The 25,000-nt window shown below is 33.5% G+C and overlaps 2 protein-coding genes across 4 annotated transcripts; one reads left to right on the top strand and one right to left on the bottom strand.

Annotated features, from left to right (window-relative positions):
• Window positions 1-4,311: 4,311 nt before the first annotated feature.
• Window positions 4,312-9,494, top strand: LOC146537196 (cytochrome P450 6a2-like). 3 transcript variants are annotated; one of them, XM_085188567.1, is made up of 4 exons: window positions 4,312-4,755; window positions 6,204-7,155; window positions 7,916-8,160; window positions 9,299-9,494. In XM_085188567.1, the coding sequence occupies exons 1-4, from the start codon at window positions 4,617-4,619 to the stop codon at window positions 9,484-9,486; spliced, it is 1,524 nt and encodes a 507-aa protein (XP_085044693.1). In that variant the 5' UTR covers window positions 4,312-4,616; the 3' UTR covers window positions 9,487-9,494. The 3 variants fall into 3 exon arrangements, with proteins under 3 accessions (XP_085044693.1, XP_085044692.1, XP_085044691.1); XM_085188566.1 differs by having other exon boundaries at window positions 4,627-4,765; window positions 6,405-7,155; XM_085188565.1 differs by lacking the exon at window positions 4,312-4,755 and adding an exon at window positions 4,774-4,974 and having other exon boundaries at window positions 6,181-7,155.
• Window positions 9,495-10,028: 534 nt separating this feature from the next.
• On the bottom strand, window positions 10,029-23,359 carry Mgat1 (alpha-1,3-mannosyl-glycoprotein 2-beta-N-acetylglucosaminyltransferase). The gene is made up of 9 exons (XM_085188564.1): window positions 22,793-23,359; window positions 15,066-15,187; window positions 14,318-14,531; window positions 12,905-12,983; window positions 12,352-12,501; window positions 11,956-12,046; window positions 11,386-11,490; window positions 10,706-10,873; window positions 10,029-10,166 (listed from the first exon to the last, which is right to left on the bottom strand). Exons 1-9 carry the CDS (start codon window positions 23,079-23,081, stop codon window positions 10,053-10,055), a joined length of 1,332 nt encoding a protein of 443 aa, XP_085044690.1. The 5' UTR covers window positions 23,082-23,359; the 3' UTR covers window positions 10,029-10,052.
• Window positions 23,360-25,000: the final 1,641 nt, after the last annotated feature.

The following is a 25,000-nucleotide window of genomic DNA, read 5'->3' as shown; positions in this document are numbered from 1 at the left end:
TTTATAAAAAATATTGGTTATATAATACCTTACCTGTTTGTTGATTCCTATTGCTTTAATGTTGGAAAGGAGAGTGGGATGGGACTGACTTCTCCGTGCCCACCCCAGAATTATATCTAATAATTGAAATTTTAAATATAATTAAAATTTTACTAACGAAATCCTTTTTTAATAAGAAAAAAAATAACAACAAATATCATTAAAAAAATCTTAAGAATAGCAAAAATTATCCGAAACTAACGGATAATTCGAAATAGTTAAGGATGTTAAAATAAATCTTTCCAAAACACAAGAAAACATTTTAAATCAAACATAGATAAATAAAATATAGATGTCATTAATTTATTTTAGTTTCAACAACTATCTTTAAACTTAAAAGGAATATTCTAGCGTTAGGATACTACGTTAGGAGGCTACTTTTTAAGTAAATTTGCTAACACCTATCAACGTGCAAGGTAAATATCCTTTGGAACCTTTATATTTTGCAATGCGGCTAAGGAATCTTAAATTTTATAATACATTTTATTGTTACATCGTGTACACGCGAACTGATGTCGTTTTTTTAGATAATAATAGATTTACTAATAAAATGTACACTCGTATATAATAAAATAATAACGTCTACCTACTGTATTTTTATTATAAGTACCTTTTTTAGTTTCATGCTGTATCACGCATATAGATATCGTATAGGCAGAGGGAACCTGGAAATTCAGTAGGTATATAGCGGTTGAGATGTGATACCACTATTTAATATGATCTTATTTGTTTTACACTAAATGAGTAAAATTAAAAATCCAAATTTTGTGGAGAAATTGTCCAAATTTATTTAACTCACAGATACGTGAAGAGAAAATGATCACAGAAGGAAATAAAGAAATTTAAATAAATACCAATAGAAAATACAAGCTAAACTAGCACGTAATAGCAAGAAGTTAAGGTTGAGAATTGAATGCAAGCTAAGAGAGCAATGGATACACAAGTGATTGTCGCAAGCGATTCTAGCCGACTCTTTAAACGTGGCGATGCTAGCTAGCAGCCTACGACACGCATAACAAAAAACTCGGAACAGGTTTGAATTGTTCCAATGCGCTGCGTCCGGATGATTCTAGTAAATATATTAATATTAATTTAGAATAAGTAATGTTCCCTACAGTACTCCCCCCCAGAGACCTGGTTAAGGGCGATAGTAGTCTGGAAGCCTAATTCTTCTGCCGCTTCTTGTCCGCTTCTGAATTGTCTGCTCCACGTTGGATTGAGAGACAGCCCTTGGTGCTGTTGTTATCCTCTTTAATGCAGGAACGGCCTCTCGTGTAACATATGCGGGCTTGATCCTGTCCACACTAACGTTATTAGGCTTACCACATATATCTATTTTGAAATACTTAGGAGTCCTCTTGAGAACCTTGTATGGGCCTGCATAAGGTGGTTCCAGTGGTTTGCGGACGTGGTCCTGCCGTAAAAAAACATGTGTTGTCTCTGCAAGGTCAGCTGGCATATAAAAAGGACCTGTCCTATGCCATGACGTGGGCTTCGGTGAGAGTCGTGCCATACCAGCACGAAGACGAGGGACCAGATTTGTGCTATCTGCTGTCCTATAATCTTCCGAGGGTGTAAGAAATTGCCCTGGAAGTCGAAGGGGCTCCCCGTAGACCAGCTCAGCCGCTGAAGCCTGAATATCATCCTTCCAAGCGCTACGGATGCCCAGCAGCACTAAGGGAAGTGCTTCCGTCCAGGTCGAAGAGGGATGGCACATGATAGCTGCCTTCAGCTGCCGATGGAGTCTCTCGATCAAGCCGTTGGAAGCTGGATGATACGAAGTAGTCGTAAAGTGATGTGCACCAACCATGGCTGATAGTGCCTTGAAGAGATGCGACTCGAATTGACGACCCCTATCGGTTGTAATTCGAAGAGGGCAACCAAATCTTGCTATCCAACCAGAGAGAAGAGCGGCAGCACAGGAATCAGCTGTGATGTCCTTAAGTGGGAATGCCTCAGGCCATCGTGTGAAACGGTCGATGACAGTAAGGCAATATCTGAAATCAGACGAAATAGTTAAAGGTCCGACGATGTCGAGGTGGATGTGTTCAAACCTCGATGTAGGAGTTGGAATTGAGGATAAGGGAGCAAGGGTATGACGGTGAACTTTGCTCTTTTGACAAAGTATACACTCTCGTGTCCACTCTCTACAGTCCTTGCGAATCCCCGGCCATACAAATCTCCGTGTAACCAGCCGCACTGTAGCTGTCCTACCAGGATGGCTCAAGCTGTGTAAAGTTTCAAAAACTTGTCGGCGAAACTTCTCAGTAATGAACGGGCGCGGAGAAGACATTGATACGTCACAGTATAACTTCTGGTTACAGTCTGGCAAATCTACCTTAACCAGTTTTAACGATGAGCCTTTTTGAAGCAGACCTAGCAGTTCAGGATCAGTATCTTGAGCAAGTGCTAGAGCCTGGTAATCAATAGATCGACTCACCTCTTCCAGTCGTGACAGAATATCAGCCACTACGTTCAAACGTCCTGGTAAGTAAAGACGGCCTGTAGGTAAAGGGCAGACGTTGGCCGCTACTTCCGGCTGCCCAGAGAGTTTTCCGACTCTCCGTAACTACATGGCTGCACACATTTTTTAGCATTTGAACCAAATTTAAAATGGTACCAACATTTTTGCCGGGTAGTCGACTTCCTGCGATGTCTGGAATGGCTCCGGGAACGCTCCTTAAATTTTGGTGAGACCGAGTTGTGACGTACCTGGGTCGAGAGTTCCGATACCTGCTTGGTCAGGAGTTGGATCTGCTTGGCCATTTCTTCCAACATGGAGGATGCAGGGGGTGTGGCCATCGCAGATGTGCTTGCGACCTGTGGTGATGAGGGTGCTATCTCATGCACTTTGTCTGCCAGGTCAGCTAATTTTTCGATAGGCAGATCAGGCTGTGAAACTATAACCGTTTGAATGTTTTGTGGTAACCTACTCGACCATAATGTTTTTAAAAAATCCTTGGGGACAGATGAACCCGCAAGGTCTTGCATGTATCGCAGAAACTGTGATGGCTTGCGATCACCTAGCTGCTCGTGCCTCAGCAACTGCATCACTTTCTTTTCTTGAGACGCAGACAATCTTTTAATCAGTTGCGTTTTAAGAGTGATGTATTTATCCGTCTCGGGAGGAGAAATGATAATATCCTTCACCTCGACAGCAAATTGATTATCTAACTGAGCGGCAACGTAATAAAATTTTGTAGTATCACTTGTTATATTAGATAAAGCAAACTGACCTTCAATTTGTGAAAACCAAAGGGCTGGTTCTTCCGGCCAGAATGGTGGAATACGCACGCCAATTCTGCACACGTTGGATGTAGTCGCGTCCTCCATCTTGTATCAGAGGTCACTTGCCAAGGTCGTCAAAATGGCCTCTTGCCGTTTTAAATCTTCTTGCCAGCAGTAAACGCAGGTATTTATTGTAGTGCTCACCAATTTAGGGGTCACCAATATAGCGGTTGAGATGTGATACCACTATTTAATATGATCTTATTTATTTTACACTAAATGAGTAAAAATAAAAATCCAAATTTTGTGGAGAAATTGTCCAAATTTATTTAACTCACAGATACGTGAAGAGAAAATGATCACAGAAGGAAATAAAGAAATTTAAATAAATACCAATAGAAAATACAAGCTAAACTAGCACGTAATAGCAAGAAGTTAAGGTTGAGAATTGAATGCAAGCTAAGAGAGCAATGGATACACAAGTGATTGTCGCAAGCGATTCTAGCCGACTCTTTAAACGTGGCGATGCTAGCTAGCAGCCTACGACACGCATAACAAAAAACTCGGAACAGGTTTGAATTGTTCCAATGCGCTGCGTCCGGATGATTCTAGTAAATATATTAATATTAATTTTGAATAAGTAATGTTCCCTACAGGTATAAAGAAATTCCAGTTCCCATTAAGAACCTTCCGCTTCCCGCTTACCATTGAATTTCTGAAATATTGCGTGTTTAATTGCGAAAGTCAACGTCCTGGCTAGACATATTGGGGCAGTTTAGGGGGAAAGTGTTAGTAGAAAGTATATTAACATCAGATTCCAGCTAATAAAAAAATTGCTATTTTCTCTATGAAATATACATAGGTTTGACATTAAAATATTATACAACACAAAGCAAATATTATGTGCAGTCTTTATCATATTGAGACTACTTACAACAATATTAAGGAAGTCATAATCTAATTATAACTGTTCTATTTCTCATGATATTATAAATTTATGAGTCAATAATTATATCTTTTTATCTATTATAATATGTATTGAAATAAATATAAGGATGAGGACACTTCATCCTGTGCTTACAGTCCAAATTTTACAACTTGTATTTTGAATAGCATAACTGAACATGCAACTCTTATTTGTCTTACAAAAGAGAATTATTATTTCCTTGAGTGGAAATCAAACCCCCAACTATTGTATTAACAGTTAGACATTGCACCATGATAAACACTATATCTACCATAAATTTAACAAATAAAAATCGAAAGTATAGTAAATAAAAACAATCACACAGTCACATTTATCCAAGACGTTGTCCTTTTAGTTACGCGTGAACATCGATTGCGTCAAAATGTTTTGTTTTGTTTTGTTTTGCGTGTTCCTCATAGTTTTATATCTCTATGGAACTAGGAATTATAACTATTGGGCAAGCAAAGGTGTCAAATTCGAAAAGCCCTTAATCTTTTTCGGTAGAAACTTAAAAGTATTCAGTAAAGTAAAGTAAAGTATATTATTTATTTATTTTTATTATGTATGTGTATTGTATGTAGTTTATGAGATAGTATTTATGCAGGTGTATAAATATATATATGTTTGATCGCGCCATGCCCTGTCTTTTAAATTGATTCTTCTAAGATTAGGTTGCCTGGAAGAGATCACTTTTAGTGATAAGGCCGCCCTTTCACATTTATTTTTTGTACGATTTTTTTGTTTTTGTTAACCTTTAACTATGGACGTGATTTTTTTATAACATACATATGGACGTCGGGTCTGTCAGACCAGTGTATTTATTGGTCATATTCCGGCTGTTTTTTAAAGGAAGAAGACAATTTTATGTTTTAGTTTACATGCAAATCAAGCAAAATCAATATAAATAAAATCGCTTTTTATTAAAGTTTACGCATCACAACGATTTAAGTAACTTAAAGTCACAATTTCAGTCTTTGGACACATGGGATGACTCTTAAGAAAATAATACTATAAAAAAAAGACAGATAATAAAATAAATATTTTTTTAACAAAATATAAAGTCTAACAAATAAAAAAAATAAAGAAATTACATCTTATGTTATAAAATAAAAATTTTGACAACACCTCAAGATAAGGTATTATTGAACATCGATACACAATGGCTTTCAACATTGTCGGCAAACAGGACGATTGCAGTCAACATAAGTATGTGTTGTCTTTCTATATATCTTTTGGGGGCAAAGTATACATGTTTTTCAAGAACCCAAAACTATTTTTTTAGCTTCATGTTCAATAAATGATAGATCAGATCGCGAAACGCGAGTCAAAGTCATTCTCAATTCTTAGAGTAGTTTAGTATACGAAACGCGTCTTTTTATTTGATAAAGTGCTATTTTCTTTATAAAGTGTCGTCGTCCAATTCTTTTGTGTGATGTTGATTATAAAGTACCGATATTTTTGTCCCTGACGTGCTAGGTCGATCATTTTTTTCCATTTTATCATAAAAACTAAAAAAATTGAATCTTTTTTAGGTAAATAATATTTATATTACTAAAATATATAACAAACAATGCCAAATAATATATTATATAAAACAATAAAAACATTTGAATACAAATAATACAATTAAAATATTAAAGTATATTTTGTAATATTATAAAAATATATGGCGTTTTGAAATCATTCATGTATGGGAAACATGGACGTCGGGTCTGACAGACCCAGGCCCCGTTTAGAAAGTTAAATACTCACGTGTTTTGAACCCAGAGACACAACCGCTGCTATCTAAATTCATTTTGTCATTAACACGAAAGGTACTGAGAGACTCAGTGGCGGAGATCACCGAGAAGTGGCCGATTTGTAGAATTCGTAGAACTGTCTGGTCTGTCAGACCCGACGTCCATACTTAAAGGTTAAATATGTTTAATATGGTGTGAAATAAAGAGTTTTTATGTTTATGTTTATGTAGTATTCATTGATAGAGTTAGTGCTTCTGAGAGATTTGCAGCTTTATACCGGGAATATCCAAATGACAAATATGTTGGGTTCTATGAAGCTAATAACGCGGGTATCCTCATTAGAGATCCAGAGTTAATAAAACATGTCCTCATTAATGATTTTCGTCATAAAACAGTGGTTGAACCTTTACTAAGAAATTTATTCACATCAGGCGGTGATGTTTGGAAATTAATGAGGCAGAAGTTGACACCATCTTTCTCCAGCGGTAAGTTAAAGGCAATGTTCCCGTTGATAGTGGAAAGGACAGAAAAATTAGAGAAAATTGCTTTCAATTTATCAGAAACTCGTGAAGAGGTAGATGTCAGAGAACTAATGGCAAGATACACAACGGATTTTATTGGGGCTTGTGGCTTTGGCATTGATTCAGCTGCTTTAAATGACGAAAATTCAGATTTCCGAGAATTGGGCAAACGTATACTTACTTATACTGCAAGAGATCGTTTTGTGTCATTTCTGAAAATAATGTTTCCAGAAACATTTAAGCATCTTACTTTTGTAGCTCCTGAAATCGAAAAGAAAACTATTTCTATAGTAAAGCAAATTATGATGCAAAGAAATTATAAGCCCTCAGGGAGAAATGACTTTATTGATACGATGCTAGAGCTGAAACAAAAGGGTAAAGTGATAGGAGAGTCATTAGAACAGCGGAATCCTGACGGATCCCCAAAAATTGTTGAATTGGAACTTGATGATCAATTGCTTGCTGCTCAGGTGATTATATTTTTTTCTGCTGGATTTGAGACATCTTCAGCGGCTGGCAGTTTTCTTCTGCACGAGTTGGCATACCATCCTGAAGCCCAAGAACGGTGTCAGAAGGAAATTGACGAAGTGCTCAAAAAATACGATGGAAAATTATGTTTTGATGCCATTAAGGACATGAAATATTTAGAAATGGCTTTCAAGTATGTATTTTTATTCTTCACCTATTAAATTGTGACAAATATAAAAAGAAATTAATTGTATAAAATAATAAAAATGTGCCTAACTCAACGATGCAATGGTTTTAAGCTCTACCTCATTTCTGGATAAAATGACATAAGAAATCATCATCTTCAATATCATCAATATCATCATCAAGGGCTTATGTCTAGTAGTGGGCGATCACAAGCCTCTCCAATATCACAGAGTAGGTACCTACACAAAATTTTTCCTCAAAAATCTTAAATAAATGTTAGTTTTATAATACTTGAAAGTCTCATTTAAAAATATAAGTTTCATAGAAAAATTCAAAATTCAATTCCAAATTAATATCATTGTTTATTCGCAAAACATTTTACTAATGATTTTGAGATATAAATAGTACATTATAGTATTGTAAGAAACTATTGGAAATATTAAATAAAGTGGGAAAGGTAATGAATTAAAACAAGGCTTCAAATAATTATTAAACAACCAAAGGGAATTATCTAGCAGTCTAATAACAATATCCGGTTCTAAAGAATTCATCGGGCAGAGTGACGTTAGCGATCTTTTTCTTTGGGTCGCGTTGACAGCCCATAAAGGTGCCAGCCAGTAATCAGAGTTGTCCTTATACAACCTCTATGGTCATTATTTCTAACAGTATTAATTTTGTGCCATAATATGTTAAGATTTCATTATACCCTTATTACAAAATTATTTTTACTGTTCAAAAATATATTAATACAGCTAATTTAATTTCAGGGAAAGTCTCCGCTGCTTGCCATCTCCAGGATTTTTGATTAGGAAATCCACCTCAAAATACACTCTGCCGAGTACGCTAGACAAAGATTTAACTGTGATTATCTCTATAGAAGGCATGAGCTCTGATGAACAGTACTTCGATAACCCTGAAGAGTTCAGACCGGAGAGATTTCATCCAGATAACATTGATCTCATCAAAAAATACACTTACATGCCTTTTGGCGATGGACCTCGCTCTTGCATTGGTAAGATTTTTAAATGCTTATATTTAGGTACTAAGTATTTCGTAAAAGGGACCGTAAATAAAATTACATAAAAATATAAACATGTAATAAGAGACAAATTCAATATAAAATTATACGAACCGAGATAAACATTTATTGCTACAGTATTTCAAGTAAAAGCATATACAGAACGGAATTGTCAGCACCACTTTAAATGAAACCACAGTTTTAACTACTCTGTAAAAGTAGAAACAATTCAGAAAAAAAAATAATACGCAAAAATGAAAAAGTTATTTTTTCAAACAAAATAAATAATAAAATTATCGTTTTAAAATAAAACGCCATTTGAAAAGTATAACATAAGCACGCACACACTTGAGTACAAAACAGCAACGTCGCATACGTATGTGTGCGTCACACGAAACACAGGTATGGATAAAAATCGTGAAATGAAGAAAAAATCCTACGTCCCAAACTGGTACCCATTAATTTCTTAGCTCTGGGTTTGAGATATTTTACCCTATATGCAGTTTCAGTAAAAGGAGCGCTGCCATTATATATATATATATATATATGTATAAGTTGACATTACTATTTCTTATTCTATCTCAACAACCCAAAAATATCGACATGATACTTAAGGTATTAGTTTGTTATATTTGAGGCCGTTGTGGCACAGCGGCACAAGGGTGTGACTGTAACGCGACGATCGTGGGTTCGATCCCCACTCGAAGAAGTGATATATTTATTTACATTTATATTTTCGTTTCTTCGCTCTGGTGTTAAGGCAAAGAGCGGCGTTGAGTTCCGCAACTCTACACGCAATGCCTCCAGAATTCGGCGGAAAGTGGGAAACGGAGTATCTTACACGAGGTTCCACTGCCTACATTGCTGTGTGTGTGTGTATCTTACCATTTACACTCTACTACTAACTCTACTCTTTTATTAAACACAACCTTTGTCTTATTCGCATTCAGGCTTAGACCATCAGTTTCACACCCTTCTTTCAAAGTGGTGATTAATGCCTGCAAATCGCATTCTGATGATGCAATGAGCTCTGCATCATCTGCATTTTTACTTTCATTCAATTAATATATTGTAATATAAGCGGGAAAAGCCGCGACAGCGTACTAGTTACTTATAAATTAATTTTTTTTAGCTGAACGTATGGGCGTAATGCAGACTTTGGCAGGTGTAACGACTGTCCTAAGGAACTTCACGGTCTTGCCATCCCGTTCTTCCATCCCCAAGCCCCGGATCGACCCGAATTCTATTTTGGTACAAACGATCATTGGAGGACTTCCCCTGGCTTTGAAACGAAGAAATAAAGTTAATAAATATATTTAAAAAAACTATTGGTTATTTAACATCTTATCTGTTGTATTGTTGTTACCCTTGTTTCTTGATTTCTTTTGCTTTAATGTTGAGGGGCAGTAAGGAGTAAGGTCGTAGGAATGGGAGTGCCGGGTGCTTTGGCCCAAGAATTTTTATTAACAAAAATAAACAAAATTTTGTAATTAGAAAAAAAATAACAACCAATATCATAAACATTCTTTAACAGATAAATCTCTCAATCATCCAAAAGTAACGGACAAAATAATTAAGGATATTAAATTAAATCTTTACAATAAGATCCTGACTGATAATTCTGAGTTATTGGGCATGTTGTTTTTCTTTTTCAGTGCTACGTTTATTTCCATCAGCGTGCAACATTTTTAAAATGGGTGATATATACATATGAAAACAATATAAATCAAAAATAGATAAATAGATGTTTATGCAATTAGTTTACTTTGCAAGGTAAATATAACATGATATAGTAAGCTACTATACAATCCAACATATTTTTAAATAATAACATTACATTAAGGATACAATAAAACACAACATTAACAACACAACAACGTTTATTGCTACCCCCAGGCGGGGTCGTACGCGCTCCAGCGGTAGCTCGGCGCGAGGTAGACGCGGCGGCCGCGCGCCGAGCATGTCACTATGCCGCGGTACGCCGTGCGCGGGATACCGCTCTGGGAGGGAAATTATTTCAGTTAATATAGAAGAAAAAACACATTCTATCGAAAAACATATTCTACTGATACAAACTCAACAGTTTCTACTGTATCCCGCACACGGCAGGTTAGGCAGAGAGAACCTAGCTATAATACTCTCCGTTCTCCACTTTCCCCCGAATTCTGGAGGCATTGCGTGGTGAGTGACGAAACTCAACGTCTTGTTTCTATACTATTTCCGACATTTATAGATTAGTAGTTTTAAACTATGGCATGATAGCTGGCCTGGCTGGCCTTTTATTGAACTATTTTGAAGAAATGAATCACGAGCGCACATCCAACAGTCTGCTGTATTATTCAATTTTCTTCAACAATTCCATTTATTTTTGTTAAAATCACAAATTCTCTGCTGAAATATATATCTGCTGAACCAGTGAAAATCTCTAAACATACATGGGGGTTAAATGGATAAGTAATGAGGTCCCCTACCTATGCAACATAGATTTATTTTGTTTCAATTCAGAACGTCACTAAAAATTAATATTCTTTTCACTTACTCTAAAATCATCCATCAATCCTAGTTTCTTGGCCGCCCTTTGATAAGTTTTTGCTGTGGAATATGTCACGCGGACTACCGGTTGGGTTCCCGCGTTGGACATCACATCCTCTGCTGACATTTCCGGTAGGCTGTATACTAAAGAGGTCAGCGCCTCGTCGTATATTGGCTAAGGGGAATTAAAAAAATAAATGTTTTTTTCATATGGCAGAGGTAATATAATTTTACTAATACATATTTTTTAAACTTCACTCCGTATCACGTATATAGCAGGGTAGACAGAGGGAACCTAGTGTTAAGAAACTCCGTTTCCAAAGCAAGCAATTTTCAAGACGTTGCGTCTTAGGTGGCGGAATTTAACCCCGCGCTTTGTCTTGTTACCATTGCGAGAAAACAAAAATTATTCATCCTGTATTCATTCGTAACCGTCGAGTCTCTACTTCTGGAACGTAGCATGCAGTGTCTTAACATTAGTAGTTTCCTGTGTTTACTCAGTTACATGCGAGATATAGTGAAATTAAAAAAACATAAAACAATGTAATCACAACATTCTAATAATCGGGCACTCTCTAGTATTTAATAGCGCCTCGATAATGAAATTATATTCCATAATGTTATGTAAAATGGAAATTGGAAATGGCATATTTTACAGTAAATAATGAAATATAATAAAGTACTTACTTTTATTAGATAAGTGAGATTTAACTTAGTAAATTCGACGAACTGTGTATTCAACTGCATATATCTTAAGTGCATGTCGAAGAATAGTCCTTTACTGACTCCAACCTGAAGATTAAAAACAAAATTTTATTATTACCCTACAATAATATTTATTAATAGTACTATTGTACTACAATCATACTAATATTATAAATGTGAATATGAGTTTGTTTGTTACGCTTTCACGCCAAAAGTACTGAACCGGTTATCATGAAACTTTGTACACATATTTTTAGAGCTGATAGAGTCATATTATTATTAAAAAGAAAAGGCTATATACAAAGCTTTGATTGTGCATCCTGCAATATTTCAAGTCCTTGAGGTCGGCGTTGCACGGTAGCACAGCGTCTGACTGTAACGCGACGTTTGTGGGTTCGATTCCGATTCCGGGAATTAAATCATTTAATATTTTCATTTCAACATGCAATGTGGAAAAATTCAGCGGAAAGTGGAGGACGGAGTGTCTTAACATTAGGTTCCCTCTGTTTAACCTGATATAAGCGGAATACAGAGTGAAAGTAAAAAAAATACCTTTCCAAAACTATAAGTCCTCGATATCTCCGGTCTTATACACGCACGGCCATTAGTATTTTGAGGATCTCTGAGCCAGTCGTCGAAGAATCTGAAAAATATAATATATGAGTGTAAGTAATACATTCGATGTAAAAAAATGTAAGTGGATTTATACAGAAGTGTGTGAACGTGAAACAAGAATATTTTGTATTAGATATCACTGTTTCTTATAGCTTAGTTATAATTAAGTTTTGTAGTTTTTAAAATTAAATAAAGCCTTCCTCGATAAATGGACTATAACATGACATAAAAAACATAAATCAAAAACATAATTTATAATAATAATGATATAATATAATATTAATATACGTAAGATATTGCTTAAATAAATATATAATAAATAATAATACATACGCTTGTGGCCATTTAGGCTCCAATTGCATCCAAGTGTCTTTCCTCAACAACCACCCCAGCCCGGGGAAGAAGTCCGTCCTATGAAGCAGTTCCGGTTTTTGCAAATCTATTAATTCCTTTTTACCATTATCATTCCACGCTGATATGCACCTTAAAAATGTATGAGAATTTATTATTTATTAAAATAACAGCTTCGAATGTATCCTGCATAATACGGTAGGCACCTAGTGTTTGACACACTCCGATCCCCATCTTTTATTACATTTTTGACATATAACGTGTCAAATGGTTTTGTATATCAGAAATGGAAAAAAAATATTTTTTTGTTTTGTAATAAGTATTCGTGAAACACACATATATACCTACCTACATATCTAATTTTCTAAAATGGAGAAAGGAGTATCTTCTTTTCTCCACTTTAGACCGGGAAAAATGAAAAAAATAATACATAACGGAATCTACTACAATCATTTCCATTCAGACGATGTGCCACCACGATACGACGCGGACGTTCAATTGTTAAAAAAAAATTAAAACATTTAAATAAACATACCATATGCTTGGATCCTTAAATAGTAGTGGATACGTCCCTAGGAAATATTCGAAGAAGTCCGGAGATATGTCCAGGTCATCTGTAAAAGGGAAAAATTAAAATAAATAAATATTTTCATTTCTTCGCTCTGGCAACGAGTCAGAGCTCGGGGTTGAATTTAGTCACTCAACACGCAGTGCCTCCAGAGTTTAACGGAAAGTCAAGAACGAGAGTGCCTTATTGGGAACATGCCTTAACACTAGGTACGCAGGTTCCCTCTGACCCTGCTATGTGCGGGGAAAGAATGTGAAACTAAAATAAAACTATAATTAAAAAAATAATAACTACAGTTACTTATATTACATTACTGAAAATGTATATTACTGAAAAATAAATAGCTTCCATTATATTGAAGATATCGATTACAATCGTCCATTGTTTCGTTTACACGATCGCTGTATAAATATGTAATCAGGTGGTATATCGAGTTACACTGTGTCTCAAATATAAAGTAAATTAATTTAGCTGGAACGCTGTACTAGCCGATCGTTAATTTAGAATTACTAATCATATAAAAGATAAACAATATATTGACTATAGCGACATACTATATTTCTTCATTTTTGTAAATGATAATTTGGATGTTTTTTTTACTTTAAAAATAATAAAAAAATTATTTAGTTCCACCATTTTGCAAGTAATATCTTCAAGGAGTGAGGTTAGTTGTAATTTACAAAAGCTACAATTCCTTTCAGTTTTTTTTTTACTTTACGCTGTATCCCGCATAGGTATACTATATACTATATATATATACCAGAGTAGCTAGAGGGAACCTAGTGTTAAAACACTACGTTCCCTACTTTCCGAAGATTGCGTGTTGAGTGACAGTACTCAACGCTGCGCTTCGCTTTGTTGCCACAGCGAAAATGGAAATATTGACAAATAATAATACATTCCCCTAAGTGCGGACCGAAGGCACAACCATCGCGTTTACAGTCACACGCTTATGTCACTGCGCCATGACGGCCTCTCCTTTTTAAGTACCCTTCTATAATATAGTAATTATACGAGAGGCGAATGTTAATAACTATTTTGGTCTTTCTGATAAACAATATTAGATAAATACTAGGAAGATGTTGTATTTTCATCCGATCTCAACTGTTCAGCAAATTTTTAAGCACACTTACCTCTCCAGTTACAGAAGTATTATCAAAAAAGCTAGTGACCAAAACGTGGCTTCACTCGCTTAACTTCTGGTCAACAAAATCTTGACAACAAAATCTTTACTAAATATTTACTACATTTTTTAGCTCATGTGCTATTCTGATATATTACTACAAAGTTTCATCTAAATCTGTTCAGTAGTTTTTACGTGAAAGTGGAACAAACATCCATCAAAACTACATAATATTAGAAGGATGGTACTTCAGTTACCTTCAACAATGATAACTGCATCATAGTCCATGTCAACAAAAACATGATTCAATGCGAATTTGTAATGGCGGGCTATTTTATAATAGCCTTTGAACTTCACTTTCGCTCTGGGCAAGGGTATCTCCGAGAGGTCCGGCTGGCGCACTATGGTGATACTCGGGTCGTTGTCGGTGTACGACTTTATGACTTGGTACGTCTCGTTGTGACCACAGTCCTGAAAAAAATGTGATACAAATTATATTTTATAATAGTATATTTTTGTGAGACTAATTACGGCAGATTGTGGGTTTGATTCCCACTCAAGGAAATGAAATACGTTTTTAATGTTTTTTTAATGTTTACATTTCCTCGCTTTGGTAACAAGGAAAAGGGCGGCGTTGAGTTACACCACTCAATACTTACACAGTTATGCAATAACAGTTGTCCACAACAGATTCTGAGAAAAATAATTGTTTTAGAAGAAATGTAAAGATCCATAACCGAAGCCGATATAGTAATAATAGTAATCAATATCTATTTTCAGACCGGAATGTTTTTTTTTCTTTCGAACTCATACAAATATGAATAAAATACAGCTTTTTTGCACAAATGTAGTTTTAAAACACTCCGTTACTCCGTTGACGGGGAAACTCAACGTCGAGCTACGCCTTCTTAAGCGGAGAATATTAGAAACATTTATTCTGTTAGCAATATGAGATGCGAGCACACACACACAGTATTTTGCACATAAATGTCATCAACAAGTTACCTGGCTGACTATGATTGGGAATGTTTCTTTATTTGGTCTAAATTTCACTAAGTTGTCTAAGCACCGTCTAACCGTGACCCTGTCGCAGGCGATCACCAGTACTGGCAACACTGGATTTTTACCTGAAAAATAATTGAATATCACAAATTAGATAACACGCAAAGCGAAAGTTGTGGATTCAATTCTCAATCGGGGTAGTACTAATATTGCATATAAAGTAATAAAAAAAAATTGCTTTTAAATATCAAAAAGCTTGGTGTAAAATTTTAAAATGAACGATTTACAATATCCATTTACTTATTATCAGTATGATTAATTTGGAGGGCAATGTGTTTTATTTGCTTTTAAATATGTCCAGAGAATAATATTTTTTTAAAACATGATAGAGCTGGTTTATTTTAAGACGGAGATCAGATCGACATAGATTGATTCAAACACCCCCTGGTGTTTGTGTAGTATGTCTAGTTAAACATTTTAAATTGAGTTTATTATTTTTAGTAAGTTTTTTTTTTAAGTAATAACATTTTACTATTAATTTTAATAGTTAATTAAGGTAAATTTGTGTAGGTGTCTATAATCAACACATCTTTTATATAAAATTTTATGTTTATTGGATAGCATAGCATTTGGTCTTGACACCAGCAGACAACAAACAGTTCTTCACGCTAACACTGTGTTTTAGAAGACACAATATAACTGCTTTGCATTACAACAAGTGTTAGCAAGTAGGACTTGCTGGTGATTGAATGAAACGTAGACTATGAATTGACAGACGTATTCGTGCCAACCATCACGCTAGCGGCGCATCCAAGATCTGGAGGTCAGCTAGTTCCAGGTGGCAAGAGTAGGTAAACTAGCTGTAAACCATAGACAATAGACAAGTGCCATAGACTAAAATAACGAATGTTTTATCCAACATATAATAATAGTTTTGTTGTAATGCAAAACAGTTCAATTATATTACAAAGTTTTAGCAAGACAACGCAATATTACACGTAAACTATGTACATATGTATCAGTGCATAGCATCTTCACTGGGAGGCCCAAATATCATTTATAATCGCAAAAAACAAAGATATATTGAATATCAAAAAAATATATTAATTTTAAGTTAAAATTTTCATATTCTCAAAAAAGAGAGAATTAAATTGAATACAACTATGTATGCGTAACCCAACCGCGTCACGACTCATCAAATTTAATATCAGTTTATCAAGCTACGGAATAACTCGGACGAATGGCTTATCCACTCCTTATCACTATCATTATATCATATCACAGCCATATTACAGCCGTCTGCAAGTTTTTAATAGGAACGTAATCTTACGTTAAATTACTCCATAGTTCATACATTAGCGTTATCAGCGTATTAAAATATTATTTATCGAGTATGTGAGTATGTGAATTGTTTCCAATTTAGTTCCGCTGTTAACATCATTGTAACATAGTAGTTTTTTCATTAAAACAACGCAATTCTTCACATATACCTAACTAGCGGCCCGCCCGCGGCTTCGCCTGCGTGGACTACTTTATTATTAATTTCTGTCTAGGATATACATCCTATAAGTGACATCCATGCAAAATTTGTAGACTCCTAGCATTTGTAGTAACGAAGTTTCATACAAACTTTCAACCCCAAAAATAATCCCTTAGTAGTAGAATATTGCAAATTCCCGTCTTAGCGAACACCTACGTCCTATAAGTAACTCCTATGCAAAATTTCAGATTACTAGCACTTGTAGTTTCTGAGATTTCGTGATGAGTGAGTGACCTTTCGATTTTATATATATAGATATAACAATAACATACTATACAACAATAATAATAATACAAACAATATATACAACATATATAACATAATTGCTTTTAAAATCCGTTCAACAGCATAGTATGCAATTTTAAAATATTTATTTATTATCAACATGATTAAGATGGAGGGCCATGTGTTTTACACATGATTAAAAAATATAAAACAAATATCTAACTCGATTTAGCGTGTTTATTATTGAATACTTAGGTATTATGCGTCGATTTGCTTTTTATTTTTTTATAGCTTCATGGTGTACCCCGTACGTACGTTACGTAGAGGGAACCTATGAACCTAGTGTTAAAACTCTCCGTTCTCATCAAACCAATTCCGTTGTCCACTTTCTACCAAATTCTCGAGGCATTACGTTTTGAGTGGCGGTACTCAACGCAGTGCTTTGTTTCGTTACCAGAGCGAGGAAATATAAATATTAAATATTTAATTCCTCATAATGGGAATCGAACTCACAACGTTCGCGTTTACAGTCGCAAGCTTGTGCCCCTGAATTTTGAAGTCGGTGCCACACTAATGCTACAACACCTTAACTACAATATCAAATTACTAAGCCTGTTTGTTTTACTTGACACCGACTTCAAAATTATAAAATCTTTGTAAAAATATTTTTCACTTTTTAGTTCGTTGTTATTAATTTTTAACAAAAAGAAAAACCGGCTTCTTTTTTTCTTCGGTTTTTCTTTTTGTTAAAAAATTGTTTATATTAACAAAAATATAAATTAATAAATACAAAAAAATACATTTAAAAGTGTTAATTACATTAATTTTTTTCAGTTAATTAGAACTTTTCAGTAAAAATTCAGTCTGTGTGACTTTACATAACAAATGTGCATCGTCGATTATATTATCAACACCCGCTTGTTGCATTATGTATGTATGAAGTTATTTAGTATAGTACCAGCACACAGTAACAAGGTGATAATCATAGCACCATTTTAACAACCTACATGCATGTAGGTTTGCACACTGAATCACGCATAGCAGGGAAGGCAGATGAATCCTGGGAACCTAGGGTTAAGATATCCCGTTCCAATTATGACACTTCCGTTTTCCACTTTTCGCCGAATACGGTATAATAAGTCCTCGATAATGGACTCCTCCTCAATGAACTAGATCAAAGACCGTAGGTTTCGTTGCTTAACTGCTAGTTATCCCCCCTAGGGAAAACCCGTAATAGTTAGGGAAACCTAGGTTCCCCCTAGGGAAAACCCGTAATACTAAATAGTTTGAAATTTACATACAAATATTTATACTGACACTTAAAATACTTTCGTGCTGTACATTTTCTTACATCCGGCTCATTCATCTAGTTTTCACATGCAACTACTAACAAAACTCAATATAAAGTGCATTGAACCCAATATGTATTTGTATAGCAATTGCGAATGTGAATGAATTTCAAGCATTTCCCCGCATAGCAATAGGCAGGGTAGGCAGAGGGTTCCAAACTGTCCGCCCATTTTATCAGACATTATGTGTTGAGTAGCGGAACTTAACGCCGCGCTTTGCCTCGTTACCGGAGCGAGAAAATGAAAATATTAAATATTTAATTTCTTCGAATAGCAATCATGACCACAGCCGTGGAGTTAACAGTCACACCACACGCTGTTTCACTGCTACGACGGCTTCTATTCTGTGCTATCTATTTATTTATATTTTGCTTTACTTTTTTACCTCATTTACAACCTATTAGTATAATACTCCGTTCATATACTCTACAAAAATTTTGAGTTATTGCAACGTACCTAATTGGTGGAATATAATGTACTAGGGAAATAAAAATAAATGATATCAATAGGAAGCGATTAAGCCTGTTGGTACTTAGCTGCACATGTATCACATTAGTAGCTAAGTTGTTATATATTCAAATTATACTAAGAAGGGTTGTGAGTTTGATTCCCACCTAATAACTGAAATGAATTAATTGAAATTTTTCTGCTCTGGTATAATTAGACCAAAGGCGAGAATATTAAAGAATACTAATAATGTAATGTCGTGTAAATGTTTTTTTTGTACGCTAACCCCACATAATGGGAAATCGAGAATCAAAAAGAAGGTGTAGTATGACGTATCAAATTCCAAATATTATTTATTCTAATAATCCTTCGCAAGCACGTTTAAATGGAATATGATTTTACAATATCAATATCAACGTCATAATTTTATTGGTCTACACGCACTGCTGCACCCTGCATGATATTCATATAAAATAAATGATATATTTTTCCATCTTTATTGAACACTCAACAGTGTTATAAAAAAGCAAAGTAGCAATGCAAAAAACGGCGTTGATTTCTGCCATTCAACCCTATATCAACAAGCGATGCCCCGGGTATTCGGCGGAAGGTTTGGAGTGTCTTAAAGGGACGTGGCAAAACCAAAGGAATGTTTTAGCACTAGGTGCCCATCCTTTAAGACTTTACTTCGTATTGTTTCCAACGATTCCGTACAAAAAAAATACAGGTTTTTTTTTTATCTTTTCGAGACAAACAACAACACGGAATTAGTTATTGTTTGTGTAATAACATGTTATGTTGACCTTTATGTGTGACCCAATACATTTAGATACCAACTAGATTAGAACATCTCAAATATCAATCAAATAACGTCATGGCGCAGCTGGAAATTTAAGCGACTAAAAATAAGATCGTGAGTTCATATAGTACCAACCCTAAAGAGTCAAAATATGTATGAATTTTAATACCAATATACAAATTTAAAAAAACGTTACATATTAAATATAATACCGTATACAGTAATTATATTTTCAAAACAAATAATTATATTTGAAGCTAAAAATATTTCAACATATAAGTAAACAAAGCCGAATGATCTTATGTGTATACGGCAACATAATATGACGTCACAGCCTAAGTAGTCTAACAGGTGGCACATTCATTTCAATCAAATATTTGTTTGTAAAACAAAGAGAAAATGTGTCTCATTCGTTTTTTCAATAATAGGCTGTTTAACGTAAAAATTCTACTGTATTCTTTTTTTAGGGTTCCGCATTTTTAATATATTATATATGGTCCCGTTGTACCTTGTCCGTCCGTCACCAGAGCGTATCTAATGAACTGTGATAATTAGACTGACGCTATAACAACAAATATAAATATATACTATAAACAGAATAAAGTAGGTACACTTATAACTCTACATTTAACTCCTACAGAACAAACATGATTTTTTTGTCCGATATTGATAACGGCGATAGTACTAACAAAATTAAATAATAGTACGAAACCCTTCGTAACATTATCGTATATTACCTATGTATTTTCTATACATTTCAAAATTATAATATTAAACTGGAACACCCTTCCTTATATGTCTATCTACCAAGTTTCAAGAGTATAGGCCTAATAGTTCAGAAAGAAGTGGCTGTGAATATGGATGGATAAACAGACAACGATTCTATAAAAGCGAGCTAATAACGTACTATTATATTTTGCAATGCGGTACGGAACCTTAAATTTTTATAATACATTTTATTATTACTTCGTGTACACGCGAACTGATATCGTTGTTTTTAAATCTAATGATAATAGGTTTACTAATAAAATGGTATACTCGTAAGTAATAAAATAGTAATGTCTACCTATTGGACATAATCGTGATGGAATAGTAAAATGTTATATTATTTAATGATTAACTTTATCAAGTTAACGAATACCTTTTTATTATAAGTACCTTTTTTAGTTTCACGCTGTATCCCGCACATAGCAGGATAGGTAGTGGAAACCTGGAGATTCAGTATTAAGAAATTCCAGTCTTCATTAAGACGCTTCCGTTCCCTACTTTCCGACATATTTTTGAAACATTGCGTGTTAAATGGTGGAATTCAGCGCTACGCTTTGTGTCGGTATCAGGGCGAGAAAATGAAAATATTAGAATTTTTCATTTCCCGAGTGGGAATCGAAACTAAAATTTATTATTTTTCCGCTCTTGTAACGGCAATGGGAGGCATTCCGTTCCGGCACGTAATGTCACCCAATCGTACGTAAATGAAAAGTATATAATAGAGTATATTAACACAAAGTTTCCTCTGTATGTCTTGCCATAATTATGTGGATGATGTGTAAGACAGAAAGCAGACATACTTGTTCATAATTAACGAAAACTAATCTAAACTAACAATGCCCATTGAAATTTATAAACATCCTACCATTATAGAATATTTATAAGCAAATTGAAAGCAAATGAGAAGTTTCCAAGACAAGACAATCTATTTCTATGAAAATATAATTTTTGTTTTTTAAAATGTTATTATTTTCGGCTATATTTATGTCAGGGAATCCTGGAATCTTAATTTAATGTTTTTATGTCTTTATATTGTGAAAGTTTTAAAACTATACATATTTATATTATATTTTAATGTGGATTTCACTGATAAATAAAGCACACACAAGCACAGTCACAAGCAAAACTCTAACAAATTATAACAAAATTAAAAAATAGATGTCTTGAGTAACAATTATAACTTATTTTCATTTGCATTTCTAAGATTTCAGTTGCTCAGAAGAAGTAAGTATGGAGCTAAATTAATAATATTTGTAAGGTCTCTCTACCAAAGGGTGTGTTTAATACAGAAGGCAGATATTATTATTTAATATTTAATATAAAAATTATGTAATTTGTTATATTAAAATACTACTAAAGTGTATTTACTTTGAGGTTTACACTGTAACCAGCATACAGCATAGGGTAGGCTGATAGAATCTAGTGTTACTCAAGTGCTGCCTCCGGCCAAAATTTAAGACATTGCATGTTGTGCCAATAGTTTAAATATAATAATTTCCCTGAGTAGGGACAATGTTAAAGCCATAACCATCATATTTTTATAGTTCCATTGCATCACAATGCCTCAATTTATGCTTATTATAAAAATCTAACGTCCTTAAAACTGAATCACCATATAAAGCTCTGCAATAAAAGTTTGAAATAATGCAATTTGATTTAAAAATTAAGTTATTAAGATGTAATCATCAGTTAGTGTTGCAATATTATCTATGAAATTTGTGAAACCACACAGTATTTGACCATAAATGGTATAGTTATAGGTTCAATCTCCAGTCTATTAACATTTTAGTTTCATTGCCAAAGCAAACCACATTGTAACCAAAGTTACAAGACAAAATGTGGCATGTGTTGGAGTTTAACTACTTATTCCAGAAATTAGACATAATGGGGCAGTTTAGGTAGAAAGAATTATTTATATTAACATAAGATTTCCTCTGTCTACTCAACTAATAAAAATTTTGCAATTTTGTCTATGAAATATACATAGATTTGACATTAAAATATTATACAACACAAAGCAATTGTTATGTGCAGTCTTTATCATATTGAGACTACTTACAACAATATTAAGGAGGTCACAATCTAATTATAACTGTTCTATTTCGTATGATATTATAAATTTATGAGTCAATAATTATATCTTTTTATCTATTATAATATGTATTGAAATAAATATAAGGATGAGGACACTTCATCCTCTGCTTACAGTCCAAATTTTACAACTTGTATTTTAAATAGTGTAACTCAAAATGCAACTCTTATTTGTCTTACAAAAGAGAATTATGTTTTCCTTGGGTGGAAATTAAACCCCCAACTATTGTATTAACAATCAGACATTGCACCATGATAAACACTATACCATAAATTTAACAAATAAAAAATGAAATTAAGAGTGTCAATGCACTCTATTTTATGATTTCCATAAATATCAATATGTGTTGAGTGATAGAGCTCTAGCTGTGCTTTGTCTTGCAAGAGCAAGTAATTAAAAAAAATCATTCTCCTGAGTGGAGATTGAATCCATGTTATGTTTACAGTCAGGAGCTGACTGGATGAAGCCACAATGTTTACAAATTGTAAAATACATAAAATAAGCACTTACTCTGGATCATATCAATTTCATTTAAAATCATTTGAGCATCCTTGTCGCTATCTTTTTCATGTGTTTCTTCAGTCTTCTTTAAATGCATTCTAACTTTTTCTAGTAACTTATAGCTTTCACTAAGTTGGTCCTGCATTTTGTTTTCTAAACGGTTTATCTCCCCTTCTAGAACAGAGATACTGCTCCTTGGCTTGTATGTAGAGACAAATATTGAAGAATACGAAACGACCACCCATAATAGTACCAAAGTTCCACATATTATAATTATTTTACGTATATTAACACGCATTATGTTTTATTTTGTGTCTCGATATCAACACATTGTGATAAATAATGCCGCAAGATATTAAAATGCTATGAAAAATAGCAAATAAACATCGTAAATTTAAAAATTAACACTGCTTTTGCATTATCACACATTGTTGCTAATTGCGTATTATAATCTACCTTAAAATTATTATTTTTTATATAATTTTATAAAATTATAATAAACAAAATAGGAGTTAAATATAATATAATGCCGTACAAAATACACGAACCTTCTAATAGTACTTTATTAAAAAACTGACAAATGACGTGTGAGTTCTGACAATTTATATGTTTGACATTGACAGTTATTTTTTGACATTCGATGATAAAACGTTTAAAAATTGTAGTGTTGTTTTAAAGATTTTATTATTAACATAAAATAGATGCGTATAATATTAAAAAGTTATTATTTATGCTGAAAAAAGAAATACATATAACTTGTCAAAGATTTTGAATTTTTTGAACCGTAGCTGTATGTGAAGGAAATATTTTTTTTTGAATGCTCATCTTAGAATAACTTGTCAAATTCAATCTTCAACTTATACATTATCTCTCGAAGTTTTCTTCACTTCCTTTTTACTTTCAGTACTCGAAACTGTGCCATTGTTTATATTTAAATAACTTAAATAATCACAGTAAATTCGTTTTTATTTTACGGCTAAGAAATTAATTTGGAACCGAGAACTTTTAAAATATAGTTTAAAACACAAAAAATAATATTTAAACATGAAAAGAATATTAAAATATTACTGTAACCACAAAAGTTTCTCAAAAAATCGCAAGATGGTGATTGCTATTAAAATTAATAAAAAAGTTATATTTTGCTCGAAATAAATACGTCTTACATCAATTAATCCCTCAACATAATTAATACAAAAACTTTTACATAATTAACGATGTGGATATTATTAATCCGAAATAAAGTATTTTTATTTTGTTATTTATTAATTGGATTTTTTTCTCCTATCTTTTCACGGTAATTATTTTCTAGTAGGTATGTCGCATAGTATGGGCAGGAAGTAAAAAAAAATGGTTATGTAAATAAATTATTTATATTTATAACGCGCCTTGTAAATATCTTAAGTCACAAGTTGATATACCTCGCACTAATTAACGAAAAAAAATGCTAAATAGTGCAGCCCCTACACGTGTAAATTATTGCTCAACCGCGCATACCGAAACAATTTGATGAGTTCAAAGTTTACGTGCCGGAGTCAAATATGCGGAAACGATGAGGGCTTGTCAAATAATATTGAATTTAGGATGCTGTCAGGTTTTTAGAAGTGACATTATGTTACTTTTATATAAGTTTCGTGTAATAGATTAATAGCGCAAGATATATTTTTTTTATATTCCTATCTAAAAAAGACTTATTATGTGTGAATAATAATATTTAGAAAAAAATTGTGGTACAAATAAATACTCACTTCTAAATAAAGGATATTTTTAAGTAACAAACTTTTCTTGTAATAAAGATTTTTTTAATTAACATAAACATATTTACAGCTTTACTTTTCTATAAATAAAAAATTTAATCTATTTTCTTCCGATATCTACTCGCACTTGACTTAACTGTAAACGGGCTGAATGCATCAATCTTAGTTCCAAAAAAAGCGAAAAAAAAATAAGCGCCACAGTGCGGCTTAATTATGACAAAATATGTCGGTTATTTGAAAGGGCGGGATTTTTTGTGTTATTTATTGATTTTGCTATTATAAAGAGCGTTGTATCATATGTTGTTATATTTTAAAATGTTTCATTTCAGTGGAAGTTGGTGATAAATTTTTGTAACTATGAGCTTACTTCCTTTTTATTTGAGACTCAATAGTAATTGGGTAATATTTACTGCTTATTGCTATATTGCACAACAAACTAATACCTAGTAGGTACTAGGTATTA

Source organism: Heliconius melpomene, chromosome 7 (assembly GCF_056956725.1).
Source record: "Heliconius melpomene rosina isolate 202511_hmr_F chromosome 7, ASM5695672v1, whole genome shotgun sequence".
In the NCBI taxonomy this organism is placed as follows: Eukaryota; Metazoa; Arthropoda; class Insecta; order Lepidoptera; family Nymphalidae; genus Heliconius; species Heliconius melpomene.
The sequence above is the reverse complement of the archived record's forward strand: the minus strand, read 5'-3'. Positions and strand labels throughout refer to the sequence as shown.

Coding starts and splice junctions, on each gene's coding strand:
- Mgat1 (XM_085188564.1), bottom strand. CDS start 23,081: ATGCGTGTTAATATACGTAAAATAATTATAATATGTGGAACTTTGGTA. Junction 10,874..11,385: donor ATCTCACTTATCTAATAAAA/GTAAGTACTTTA, acceptor AATTCCCCTTAG/CCAATATACGACGAGGCGCT. Junction 10,167..10,705: donor GATTGATGGATGATTTTAGA/GTAAGTGAAAAG, acceptor TTTCCCTCCCAG/AGCGGTATCCCGCGCACGGC.
- LOC146537196 (XM_085188567.1), top strand. CDS start 4,617: ATGTTTTGTTTTGTTTTGTTTTGCGTGTTCCTCATAGTTTTATATCTC. Junction 7,156..7,915: donor TATTTAGAAATGGCTTTCAA/GTATGTATTTTT, acceptor ATTTAATTTCAG/GGAAAGTCTCCGCTGCTTGC. Junction 8,161..9,298: donor TGGACCTCGCTCTTGCATTG/GTAAGATTTTTA, acceptor AATTTTTTTTAG/CTGAACGTATGGGCGTAATG.